The following is a 14,459-nucleotide window of genomic DNA, read 5'->3' as shown; positions in this document are numbered from 1 at the left end:
CTGTATACAGAAAATTAAAAGACACTGATGAAAGAAATTAAAGATGATACAAACAGATGGAGAGATATACCATGTTCTTGGATCGGAAAATCAACATTGTGAAAATGACTCTACTACCCAAAGCAATCTACACATTCAATGCAATCCCTATCAAACTACCACTGGCATTTTTCACAGAACTAGAACAAAAAATTTCACAATTTGTATGGAAACACAAAATACCCCGAATAGCCAAAACAATCTTGAGAAAGCAAAACGGAGCTGGAGGAATCAGGCTCCCTGACTTCAGACTATACTACAAAGCTACAGTAATCAAGACAATATGGTTCTGGCACAAAAACAGAAATATAAATCAATGGAACAGGATAGAAAGCCCAGAGATAAACCCACACACATATGGTCACCTTATCTTTGACAAGGGAGGCAAGAATATACAGTGGAGAAAAGACAGCTTCTTCAATAAGTGGTGCTGTGAAAACTGGACATCTACATGTAAAAGAATGAAATTAGAACACTCCCTAACACCATACACAAACATAAACTCAAAATGGATTAAAGACCTAAATGTAAGATCAGACACTGTCAAACTCTTAGAGGAAAACATAGGCAGAACAGTCTATGACATACATTACAGCAAGATCCTTTTTGACCCACCTCATAGAGAAATGGAAATAAAAACAAAAATAAACAAATGGGACCTAATGAAAGTTAAGAGCTTTGCACAGCAAAGGAAGCCATATACAAGGTGAAAAGACAACCCTCAGAATGGGAGAAAATATTTGCAAATGAAACAAGTGAGAAATGATTAATCTCCAAAATTTACAAGCAGCTCATGCAGCTCAATATCAAAAAAACAAACAACCCAATCCAAAAATGGGCAGAAGACCTAAATAGACATTTCTCCAAAGAAGACATACAGATTTCCAACAAGCACATGAAAGACTGTTCAATATCATTAATCATTAGAGAAATGCAAATCAAAACTACATTGAGATATCATCTCACACCGGTCAGAATGGCCATCATCAAAAAATCTACAAACAATAAATGCTGGAGAGGGTGTGGTGAAAAGGGAACCCTCTCGCACTCTTGGTGGGAATGTAAATTGATACAGCCACTATGGAGAACAGTACGGAGGTTCCTTAAAAATCTAAAAATAGAACTACCATACGACCCAGCAATCCCACTCTTGGCCATATACCCTGAGAAAACCATAATTCAAAAAGACTAATGTACCACAATGTTCATTGCAGCTCTATTTACAATAGCCAGGACATGGAAGCAACCTAAGTGTCCATCGACAGATGACAGGATGAAAAAGATGTGGCACATATATACAATGGAATATTACTCAACCATAAAAAGAAACAAAAATGAGTTATTTTTAGTGAGGTGGATGGACCTTGAGTCTGTCATAGAGAGTGAAGTAAGTCAGAAAGAGAAAAACAAATACCATATGCTAACATATATATATGGAATCTAAAGAAGAAAAAATAATGGTTTTGACAAACCTAGGTGCAGGACAGGAATAACGATACAGACGTAGAGAATGGACTTGAGGACATGGGGTGTGGGAAATGTAAGTTGGGAGTAAGTTAGAGAGTAGCGCTGACATATACACACTACCAAATGTAAAATAGATAGCTACTGGGAAGCAGCCGCATAGCATAGGGTGATCAGCTCAGTGCTTTGTGCCCACGGAGAGGGGTGGGATATGGAGGATGGGAGGGAGACCCAAGAGGGAGGGGATATGGGGATATATGTATACATATAGCTGATTCACTTTGTTATACAGCAGAAACTAACACAACATTGTAAAGCAATTTTACTGTAATAAAGATGTTAAAAATAAAAGAATATATTGGCCTTTGTGGGTAAAGAATCGATAAATAAACATATCCCTCATCCTCCAAAGTATTTTTCTGCCTCCGTTATTAATAATAATAATAAATATTATTATTGCTTTTTTTGGTAAGAATATTTCTCATAAGAGCTACACCCTTAGCAAATTTAAAATATACAACACAGTATTATTAGCTATAGGCACTATGCTCTGTATTAGAGCTCCTGAAGTTATTATTTTGCAGAATTGAAAGTTTGTGTATGCCCTTTATTTTGGTAAGGGACATGGCTGTATACTTATTCCCAATTTATCAGGCTGTATACATGAATTATGTGCAGCTTTTTACATGTACAGCAAAGTTAAAAAGTGGTTTTAAAAAAAGAAAAAATTTTTTAAAAACGTGTTTTAAGTTTTGGTCTTCAGATACACTGGCAGAAAAATATACATGTTTTAAAGAAAAAATGAATAGAGAAATTAATTTATGGTTTATTGGAGCAATATTGAGTGTCTCCTCCTGTATAAGGATTTGTACTTGGTTTTGAAGGCCCAGTTCTTGTTAAGATAGAGTGATGTCTGTCATCAGGGAGTTCCTAGCTGGGTGGGCACATCAACAATCAGAAAATAGAAACTATCAAAATGATGAAGTTTACAATCAAATATGAGGAGCTGTCTGAACATGTAGCTGGATCTATAACCTAGTCAGGGTTATAGGAGATTCAGATATTGGGAAGGATTCCCTGAGAGAATTGAATTGTGTTTATGCTGAGATGTGGATGATGAGTAGGTGTAGATAGGATAAAAAAAAATTGGGACAGCCAAGGAGAGAGAGAGCGAGAGAGTATGAGAGACAGAAACAACAGTAAACCTGACACTGCTATGGCAGGGTTCATGTGCATTATGTAATTTATTCTTCATGACAACAGAGGTAATCAAATGATCACAGGTCAGACATCTGAGGCATAAGGATACAAAGTCAGTAACTGAAGTTCACACTGATAGAAATGATCAAGTTGGTGTTTCATCCCAAGTAGGGAATTGTGAATGACTTGGGAGGTGTGAGGACCATGGAGAGGGTTAGCTGGATCCACCAGGAAGAACCTAAGAGAGAGCTACTAAGGCAGGAGTTAGCAAACTGCAGCCTGTGGTCCACGTTGGGCTGCTGTCTGATTTTGGAAATGTGTTTTACTGAGTCACAGTCACATTCATTTCTTATAGCTTTTCTGTGGCTGCTTTTGAGCTACAAGGATAGAGGTGAGTCGTCACAACAGAGACCATATGACCCACAAAGCCAAAATATATACTATCTTGCCTTTCACAGAGAAAGTTTGCTGACTTTTTTGCTAAGATATCTAGGAAGGCCGGCATGCCAGGGCCCATCTGATGCAGGTTAACATTAATTTTTATCAGCATAGGACTTTGTTGTGGGTGACAGTCTGCACTTGCTCACATCTCTGCTACCGATAACCTGATCTAAAAATGGCAGGAGAGCTGAATAGACGTTTTCCAAAGAAGACACAGAGATGGCCAGCAGGCACATGAAAGAATGTTCAACATCACTAATGTTAGGGAAATGTAAATCAAAACCACAATGAGATGTCCCAGCACAGCTGTCAGAATGGCTCTTATCAAAAAGGCATGAAATAACAGTGAGGATGTGGAGAAAAGGGAACCCTTATATTACTGTTGGTAGGGATGCAAATTGGTGCAGTCACTATGGAAGACAGTATGGAGATCCTCAAAAAAAAAAATTAAGAATAGAACTGCCATCTGATCCAGGTATCTCACGTCTAGATACTTATCCAAAGACTACAAAAACACTAACTCAAAATGATATATGGACATTTATGTTCACTGCAGCATTATTTACAATAGATAAGATATGGAAGCAACCTAAGTGCCCATCAACGGATAAAGAAGGCATGATACACACACACAAACACACACACACACACACACACACACACACACACACACACACACACACAGCCACACCAGCCATGGAGTACTACCCAGCCATAAAACTGATGAAATCTTGCCATTTGTGACAACATGGATGGACATTGGGGGTATTGTGCTAAGTGAAATAAGTCAGGTGGAGAAAGACAAATACAGTCTGATTTCGTACATATGTGGAATACAACAAACTATAAACAAACAAAAGAAATGAACAAACCAAACCAAACAAGCCTCCTCCCCCTGTAGATACAGAAAACAGAGTACTGGCTGTCACAGGGGAAGGGGCATGGTTGAGGGGAGGCAAAATGGGTAAAGTGGGTCAACTTTATGGTGATGGATGGAAACTCAATTTCTGGTGGTGAGCAAGTTGTGGGTATACAGAAGTAGAAATATAAAGTTGTATACATGAAACGTATATAGTGTTACAAAACAATGTTACTTCAATAAAAAATATATCTTAAAAAACTAAAGTGCTATGTTGGTTCTATGATGGCCATGGTCATGCTGGAGAAGATAAGTACAGTGGAGATTTGCTTTTTTTTTTTTTAAACATCTTTATTGGAGTATAATTGCTTTACAATGGTGTGTTAGTTTCTGCTTTACAACAAAATGAATCAGTTATACATATACATATGTTCCCATATCTCTTCCCTCTTGCGTCTCCCTCCCTCCCACCCTCCCTATCCCACCCCTCCAGGCGGTCACAAAGCACCGAGCTGATCTCCCTGTGCTATGCGGTTGCTTCCCACTAGCTATCTACCTTACGTTTGTTAGTGTATATATGTCCATGCCTCTCTCTCGCTTTGTCACAGCTTACCCTTCCCCCTCCCCATATCCTCAAGTCCATTCTCTAGTAGGTCTGTGTCTTTATTCCTGCCTTACCCCTAGGTTCTTCATGACATTTTTTTTCTTAAATTCCATATATATGTGTTAGCATACGGTATTTGTCTCTCTCTTTCTGACTTACTTCACTCTGTATGACAGACTCTATGTCTATCCACCTCATTACAAATAGCTCAATTTCGTTTCTTTTTATGGCTGAGTAATATTCCATTGTATATATGTGCCACATCTTCTTTATCCATTCATCCGACGATGGGCACTTAGGTTGTTTCCATCTCTGGGCTATTGTAAATAGAGCTGCAATGAACATTTTGGTACATGACTCTTTTTGAATTATGGTTTTCTCAGGGTATATGCCCAGTAGTGGGATTGCTGAGTCATATGGTAGTTCTATTTGTAGTTTTTTAAGGAACCTCCATACTGTTCTCCACAGTGGCTGTATCAATTTACATTCCCACCAACAGTGCAAGAGGGTTCCCTTTTCTCCATACCCTCTCCAGCATTTATTGTTTCTAGATTTTTTGATGATGGCTATTCTGACTGGTGTGAGATGGTATCTCATTGTAGTTTTGATTTGCATTTCTCTAATGAGGTCCCATTTGTTTATTTTTGTTTTTATTTCCATTTCTCTAGGAGGTGGGTCAAAGAGGATCCTGCTGTCATTTATGTCATAGAGTGTCCTGCCTATGTTTTCCTCTAAGAGTTTGATAGTTTCTGGCCTTACCCGGGTGGGTGTTCCATAAAGATGGGGCCTGGATGCTGCAGAAATGACCACAATCACAGCCGGGACTCTGTAGCCCACTGGGAATGTAAGTTTCTTCATGAACTTGTTGACACTGGAGTAGTTGACCACTGTCAGGTTGTGTGCAGTGAGGAAGAGGTGCAGGCCCTCCAGCAGCATCCAGGTGAAGGAGGCCAGGTAGAGATAGTGCAAGGCACCTGCAATGATGGCACATAGCACCTGGGGAAGGAGGAAGGTGTAACCAGGAGGGAGTGTCAGGGTGTAGCATGACCCCAGGACCTCTTCTATACTTCATCACTGGGGAGAACTCTGACGTATATGGAGGAGTTGTCAATGGAGTGTCTTCTAATTGTGCCAATCAGTGTGAAATCGGCTACTTACATATCTAACTTTACCTGGAATGCCATTTTATTAAGGAGTCCAAGGCAGCATGGCTTCATGAACTCAGCATCCCCTGGGGCAGAGCAGGGGTATTTTGGGACAATTTAAGCACCTTGATCTCGGTTCTGTTGATGGCTATTAGGAAGAGCAGGTGGGCCAGGAAGAGGCAGAGTGAGAGCTGCAGGTGGAGCGAAGTGCTTGTGTTCTGGATGGCTTTGCACAGCAGGAAGGTGAGGGCTGCCAGGAGGAGGCACAGCAGAGACAGGCTCAGCCCCACGTAGGTGATCACAGTCAGCGTGGGATCCTTCTCCTGGGACACATCAGAGAGGACATCACAGTCACCCTTTCCTGCTCTGGGGTAATGATGCTTCCACCATTTTTGTTTTTATTTTTAGGCATATAAAAACCAGGAATGGAGGAGCCAAGTAGATATGTGATGTTTATGGCTAACTTTCTACAGGTTCAGAATGTTAGAATTTTGTGGGATCTGATATGATTAATTCTGTCTCTGGAAGGATTGAGGGACAGGAGAGTCCTTAGTCAAGACCAAGCCCTGGAACTCACAAGGGTTTATTTTCCTTTAGACTTTTGGGCATGACTAAGCTTATGGGTCACCACAAGAGGTTCACATAGGCATGTAGTTCCATATTGAGCAAGCCTCCATCCCCATCATGTGATGGTGTGTGACATAGTCTGTACCTGGAGTCATGATGTCCAGGTATAAACCCTGACCCTGAACTCCACACACCTCATCCTGTAATAATTGTTCCTGACTCGTCACAAATCCTTACAGATTTAGAATTAAATCCTTGGTTAAAAGAGGAAAACTGATACATTTTGTTGACAGTTGTGGGTTAAAATTCATATTTTTCTGCCACTTTTTGGAATACATCCTAAAATCCCTGAGGACAAGGAAAAAAACCCTCACCAATTCCCTTTTAGTGTAAGTCAGGGAAGGAGAGAGATCGAGAGATGGAGAGAGGTGGAGAGAGAGAGACAAAGAGAGGAAAGGATGAAGGAGAAAATGAAGATTAAAACATTCAAAGTAGGTGCATCTGGATAAAGAGCAATTGAGTATTTTTAGCACAAATTTTATTTTGCAACATATCTCTATGTTTGATTTTGTTTAGGAATAAAATGTTTAAAAATAAATAATGAGGCCACCAGATGATTTTGATGAACTATAAATTTTGAGAATATTTGGTTTATTGAATAAAACTAATTTTCCTACTGTATTAAGAGCTCCCCCAAATCCATAAGAAATTTATCAACAAGACAGTGGAAAAATATACCAAGGATGTGAACAAATTGTTTCCAGAGACAGAAATACTAATAGCTCCTAAATGAAGATGTTACAGTCCATTAATAATAAAAAACACACACAGTTTTTCCTAGATACGATATTTACATCTTAGATGGGTAAACATCCAAAAATTTGCTAGTAAACTTGTGGTAATAGTGTGAGGAATCACAAACTTTTACATAATACCTGTGTCAGTGTCCACAGGTGCGACCTCAAGATGTTGAAATACGGAAATATCTACCAACATGCAATTATGAATTTGACCCAGTATCCATTCTAACTGCATATTCAAACATGAGATCAATGAGGTAAGTGTAAACAGTTGCAACATTATTTGTATTAGTAAGTGATCTAATAAAAACGCCCATTATGAGAGGCCTTGATATAGAATTTACAGCACATTCACACAACAGAATGTATTTGGCCAGAAAATAATGAAGAATCCTTTGACAACTCAAGAGAATAATCTATCAGCTGTGTGAAAAAAGGAGAGCCAAAGAAGAAATACATATACTATATTTATATGTGTAAAATATCTATTGAAATTTGCAGGAGAAATTAACAACTTTGGTTGTTGAAGCAAGAGGAACTAAGTGTCTGGAGCTAAGATTGAGATGGAGAATCTCCAGTGTTTCCTCTCTTGTTCCGTTGGAATTCAAAACTCAACTATCTGAACTCTTCAATAAACAGGAAGCAGTATATAAGTAAAAGTATGAATATTGTGGTATTTAGGGACATGGCTGTAGGAAACATGGACTCGGAGTATCGTTCAAACTTCTGGGGGCTCCTATGAGGTCTGACCATGGTGCTGTGATCATTTCCATGCTTACTTTCATGTGAGTGCCACCTTTATTTCAGTAAATTCCCCATTACTTGAGATCACCAGAGAGTATTTGGTTTTGGTGAACCAGAGAAAGTAAGCAGCTCACCTGGCCAGGTGAGGAGGCAAAGATTTCTCCTGACCCACCTGTACTCACTGGCTCCCTTGGCCCCGTCTGCTATCACCAAATCTTCCTTTATGCAGCCCCTGTGCGTCCCTGGTCTGAAGACCCCTGTGGTAAGCAGAATTCTAATTGGCAATCATATCCCATCCCCTGAGGTACACATAACCACTTCCAGGTTTGAAGTCAAATGCCAGTGTAGGTTCTGCTGTGAAGGGATTTGCAAATGGAATTCATGTCCCACATTAAGTGATGTTAAGAAAGTTTATCCTGCATGGGCTTGCCTTAATCATGTGAGCTTTTATTGGAGAAAAGATCCAAAGTTTGAGAGAGTTTTGATGTGAGGAATCTTCTCTTGCTGGCCTCCAGATAGGAACATTGATACACTGTGAGAGGGCCCAGGAGAGGTCCACATGAGAAGGAATGCAGGTAGCCCCTGAGAGCTAAACCTGGACCCCTGCTGACAGATAGGAGACAAGGAGACCTCAGTCCTACCATCACAAGGAACTGAATTGTACCCAGAATCAGAGGGTTAGAGGAGGACCCCAAGCCTCAGATGAGAATGCAGTCCAGGCTGACAGAATGATTTCAGCCTTGTAAGAACCTGAGCAGACAACCTAGCTATACCATGCCAGATTGCTGACCAGCAATAACTGTGAGATAATAATTTTTTCAGGTTTTACATATGTGGGAATTTGTTACACAGTGGTTGACATTGAATGCAGCCCTTCTCAGGGCTCTCACCTGCACATCGTATTGGGCCATGAGGACAGCAAAGCTGCTGAGGTGGGTGCATTGGAAGATGGTGCTGTTGTCTCTGGTGCTGGCCATCCTGCAGCCTTTGGCGGCCCAATGACCAATTCCATTCTGGCCACACTCCCAGAAAACACAGCATATCTTCTCCCTTGGCCCAGGGATCACTGACTTTAGGAACAGGAAATAGGTGTGAGATGGTGGTTCTGTAACTCAGAAATGCTGACCCAAATCTGGCTCATGAAGGGCTTTCCTGGGGATATTATGCACCCATGGGGGAGCCCCCTGAAGCCCAAGGCTGTGCCCAGGACACAGGGGTCTTCCACCCCACAGGTCCATCCCACCTGGACTCACATGTTGGAAGACAAAGGTGACTGGGGAGCTGAGGTTCTGGGTGTTATTGCTGGTGATAAAGGTGGATACAACATCTGACAGCAGGATGTGGGAGATTTCTTGCAGCAAACCCTTGTGTTTTGCTGCACAACCCATGCAGAACTGCCTGTTCTTCAGTATCCTGGACCAGGGGGACTTTATCCAACAACTTCCCTATCCCTGGGGTGGAGACAAGGCCCACCACAATAGTACCTGCAGGATAAGAGCAAGGTTGACATCTTGGGGGTGCCCAACATGAACCCTCCTTTAGATGGACTCTTTCCTTGTGGCCCCACCATAACCCGCAATTCCCTTTAAAGTTTAGTTTTCTGTTTGTCACTTCTTCGTGTATCTTTTCCCACTGTGAATCCTCAGGGACCGTTTCCCTGCCTCAACCATTACCTGAGTCATTAGATTCGTGCACTGTATCCCAGGTCAGCATCATCTGTGTCTGACTCTGAATCAAGGTGATATTCCTGTCTTCTTCCTCCAACACCTTCAGGGACAGTTCTAAGAGTTGTGGGGGTTATACAAGGAAGTTAGATTAGCAATTGTGCCTACAGTGGTAAACATAATACTATTATTTGTATATATAAGAAAATAAATGTTTTACTATATTATATAAATATGTAAATACTTTATATATTACATAACATATATTATATATAATGGTATTATTTGTTATAAGTAATAACATTTGGTACACATAATAATGGTATATCTGTATATCTTTTGAACCTACAAAGGATTACAATAGAACACTATAAGAAATTTATTCCACAACAAGTTAGGCAACCTAGATGAAAAGGAGAAATTCCTAGAGACACACAAAATACCAAAAGTGACTTAAGAAAATGGAAAATCAGAATGATCTGGTAACAGGTAAGCAGGTTGAATCAGTATCCAAAACTTCCCCCAAAGAAAAGAACAGAACAGATGGCTTCTATGTTGAATTCTCCCAGCCATTCATGGAAGAATTAACACTAATCCTTTGTAAACCTCTCCATAGAATAGAAGAGAAAGGAACACTACCTAAATATTCTATGAGACCATCATTACCCTATAAATAAAATAAGATAAAGACATCACAAAAACCCCATAGAGCAATATCCATTATGAACATGGATACACAAATAGTCAATAAAATATTAGGAAAAATTTTATCCAAGGAAACTCAAGACACATATTGAAAACTACAAAAGATTGTTGAAAGAAATTAGAAACCCTAAATATATCATAAGACATCCTATGTTCATAGACTGGAGAGTTCATATTGTTAAGGTTCATATTGTTAAGATGGCAGTAGTCCCCAAAGTGGTCTACAGATTCAGTGCAAGCCATATCAAAATTCTGACATCATTAAATTAATTTTTTGGGAGAAATGGAAAGCTCATCCTAAAATTCATAGGGAATTACGAGTGGCCTGGCTATGCAAAGCAATCTTGAAAATGAAAAACAAATTCGGAGGAGTTACAATTCCTCATTTCAAAACTTACTACCAACCTATGTTCCAGCCACTCTGGGGTCCATGTGTTTGTGGTCAGCATACAGTTAACTTCTTCCACCTGGTGGGAGTTTTATTATCAGGAAAACAACTCAAAGATACAGCTCAGATTATTATATATACCCTTGAGGAGGAACTCAAGTCCTTGGCTTTGTTTTCTGGCTAAACTATTATTATTTTGTCTTGCTTGACCCTTTTCCTTTCTTTCAGCATTCTCCCCCTTCTCTTATTAAATTTGCTCTTTGGAACTCCGGGAAGGCCTAGGAGGCTAAAGATTTTCTACAATATAAACATCAGGTGGGGGATACAGGGGTCTTTCCCCTGTAAAGTCCCCACGGGTTCTGCTTGGTTTGATATGGACTGAATATTAGATGATACCAAAATAGTCTCAACTTTTGAAGCGTGGTATTGGTATTATGGTTACACGGGACAATGTCCTGATTCTGGATGATTCATGCTGAAATATTTAATGGTGAAGTGTCATGATATTTTCAACTTTCAAATGGTTCAGAAAAAAATTATACATCTACATGCAGTCAGTTCTGCTATAATGCTTGTTTGAAAACATGATATTTTTCTGGGTATTGATAAATTTGGAAACAATTTGAACATAATGTAAATTTCATGTTTGCTTATGTGCAATTTCATCAGCAAGGCACACAAGAGAAACAGGAGTTAACTGCAGAAAACTGCACCCAGGTGAACCTAGCTGCTCAGAAATACACAAAACACATGCGCACAGCTCAAGACACTGCCAGCTCATTCAGTGCCTCTCAGGTGTTATGAAGGATCCCAATATCCATCTGGGTTCTGACTTTCTGTCTAATTTTAGGTAACTCTCCCTCCTCCTCTTCAATATAACTCACAAGTGTCAATCCTTCTGATGATCACTTCTACAAGCAAAGGACAGGCCTCTTTCAAGGTAAAGTGCTCTGTTTCTTGTAGTGCTTTTGTATTTCTTAATCATTCAATATATGTAAGATGCTGTTTTATTAGATTCCTTTTTTTTTAAATGTCAGTGACAAGTTTTGAGAGTTGAACCCCACCCAATCCCATTTTTCCCATAAGCCCTGTGGCTTTCACTGTGTGATTATGCACAATATTGGTTAGGAACACCTATGAAAAAATCTTGTTTAAAAGCAAACTTCCCTGGAGGGGGCAAGTTCCAGCCCACTGGCTGAAACTCATTATGTTCAACCACGTGACCTTCTGCCCTGTTGTCACTCAGGGAAAGGGGGTGGGTTCTCATGAACTGTCCAATCAGGGGCGCAGCACGAGAAGGTGGGTGGGGCAACACTTAGCCGACCACTTAAAGGCTCCTGTAGGTGCTCAGCGTCAAGTTTCATCTGCTCTCCCGGGTGCCAGGTGTGTCTCTGTAGCGTATATGATGCTGTGAACTACAGAGGCGGCAGGAGTGGAACGGAGGACCCCAGGGGGACCCCAGAAGCCAGGAAATGGTGAGTTGAGGGGCCAGGTGTCCCAGGACAGGGAGGAGGGGTTGAGTCGGAACCTGCCACTGTGGGACCCGGACCCTGCTGCGGTCAACTCCGGAGTCTGCAGACCGAAGTCCGCCCGGGGCTCAGCTCAGACCTAAGCCCCCTCCAGCTCTCAGCGCGGGGGCTGGGCCAGCAGCCGAGACTTCGGGCGTCCTGTCCTATCACTGTGCGTGGTGACTTTGGCCCCGGAGCCTCTCTGGGCAGCTCTGCACCCGCAACCCGTCTCTCCTCAGATTGTACATTGACCTCGGGTAGAGTCTTCAGACTCTGTGTCTGGTCTTTAAGTGTGGGTGGAGCTTTTGTCTGTGGGGACCCCCGTTCCAGTTTTCTCCCCAAGAGGACCCGTTTTCTCCTGAGTTTTCCAAATGTTTGGGGAAGCAGAGTCTCAAATCCACGAACCTGTCGCCCCAGCCTAGCTCTTCCTAGGGCTGGCATTAAATCCATAAATTCCAGGTCCCTCCCCGCCTTCCCAAAGCCAACTGCGTCTCTAATTCACAGTATCATTATCAACTATTTGTCCTCCGTGGTGCATGTCAAACAGACGCCGTATTTTTCTTTCCAGGGCAGAAAATTTATGTGTTCATTTATTTAATAATAAAATCAGGGCTTCCCTGGTGGCGCAGTGGTTGGGAGTCCGCCTGCCGATGCAGGGGACGCGGGTTCGTGCCCCGGTCTGGGAAGATCCCCCATGCCGCGGAGCGGCTGCGCCCGTGAGCCATGGCCGCTGAACCTGCGCGTCTGGAGCCTGTTGCTCCGCAACGGGAGAGGCCACAACAGTGAGAGGCCCGCGTACCGCAAAACAAACAAACAAAACAAAATAATAAAATCAATAGTATTATTAATGGAAATAAAAATTATTTAATGCTCACCATATATCAGGGACTGTGCAAACACCTTACACAGATCTCATTTAATCCTAACATGCAATAAATATTAAGCTCACTTTTTAGAAGCAAACATTGAAGGATCCAAGAAGTTAAATCCTTACACAGGGTCCCACAGCCCCTCTTTGGCAGAGGGGGATGCAGAATTTTGTCATTTTCCCACAGCCAATGAGTGGCTCATGTTTAAAGGTGTAGTTTTTGGTTTTCCTCTCTTTACCATGAGAGGAAAGCAGAGAATAATCACCTGTATCTAGGCTGTGTGAAACCCTTGGGTGTCTCCCCCCAGAGTCTTTCCTGGGCGCAGACATCCTGTATCCTATGGGAAGCCCGAGGGTGTAGCTACCCCCTGAGAAATGTTCCTGCTCCTCCATGGGTTTGTCACCCTAAAAAGTTTTATTCACTTTTTAGTCACCGTTTTACAGTAATTGTAAACTAAAGAAAGAGGTGAATTGCAGAAAAGTATAACATAACATTAGTACATTGCCTGTGTTAAAATTTGTTTCCCTTTCTTCCTGCCCTTAGCGGGTGTTTCTGAAGTCTTTTGCTTACTTTTGGGTGCTTTCGAATGTATCAGTAATTCCAGGGCTTAGGCTTGCAGAGCAGAAGTGCTCAAGTATGATTGTTTACAAAAGTTTCTTGTCATGGAAATAATAACCAGCATCATTATTTTCTGGAGTCAATAGATACTCGTGGCTTTTCTTGTTGAGCTGGCAGAATGCCTTACAATCTTCATTTTTTTTTTCCTTCTTCATTTTTCATGAAGTGTTGTGTTGCTGTCTTTGCATTTGAAGAAACAGTCACCTCCTCCAGTTTTTACTGACTGGCTTTGGGAGAGAAACACCCTCACCATTCAACCCAGATGGATATTCTGAGCTTCTCTCAGGCTTTTTCTGTGGATGCCCACTTCATGCCTCTTGTTCCCTCTTTTGGACAGAATTCTTAAGATTCTATGCCTTTCCTTGATCCCTCACATCCAGGCTGGATGCTGTGTTTGCTTCCCCTGAAATGCTCAAGTCTGTATGTCTTCCCAATCCCACCTAGTCATGTGTGTGCTTATGAGCTACATGTGTGTGCTTACTGTGCAGTCTTGCGCTCCTCACCTGGGGGTCATGTGAGGAGCCAGACATAGGGTGGGGGTTGACGTATATGGAGCATTGGGTGTGCCCATGGCCAGTTGGAAGTGTCTGCAGGCAGAGTATCCCAAGCAGCTGGTGTGCAAGGCTCCTGATGGATTCAGTGAGCAATTAGTAGGGTGTGCAGCCCTTTTTTGGACTTCCAAGCCCTGGTTGGTGTGAGTCCTCATGACTTCCTGGTACCAGCCTTCCAGCCACTCATCCATGCTGACCCCCTTAGTATTCTTATTTATTTATTTATTTATTTTTGACTGTGTTGGGTCTTCTTTGCTGCATGCGGGCTTTCTCTAGTTGCGGTGAGTGAGGGC

General features: G+C 41.6%; 1 protein-coding gene across 1 annotated transcript in view; it reads right to left on the bottom strand.

Moving 5' to 3' along the window:
- LOC132421666 (adhesion G protein-coupled receptor E2-like) overlaps window positions 1–14,459 on the bottom strand; it is a 28,425-nt gene that overhangs the window by 5,810 nt on the left and 8,156 nt on the right. The window contains 6 exon segments of the mRNA XM_069540504.1: window positions 5,362–5,603; window positions 5,878–6,075; window positions 8,754–8,929; window positions 9,107–9,248; window positions 9,250–9,347; window positions 9,537–9,644. Of these exon segments, the coding sequence (XP_069396605.1) occupies window positions 5,362–5,603; window positions 5,878–6,075; window positions 8,754–8,929; window positions 9,107–9,248; window positions 9,250–9,347; window positions 9,537–9,644 (964 nt within the window).

The sequence above is a fragment of the Delphinus delphis genome, chromosome 3 (genome assembly GCF_949987515.2).
Source record: "Delphinus delphis chromosome 3, mDelDel1.2, whole genome shotgun sequence".
NCBI classification, from domain to species: Eukaryota; Metazoa; Chordata; class Mammalia; order Artiodactyla; family Delphinidae; genus Delphinus; species Delphinus delphis.
The sequence above is the reverse complement of the archived record's forward strand: the minus strand, read 5'-3'. Positions and strand labels throughout refer to the sequence as shown.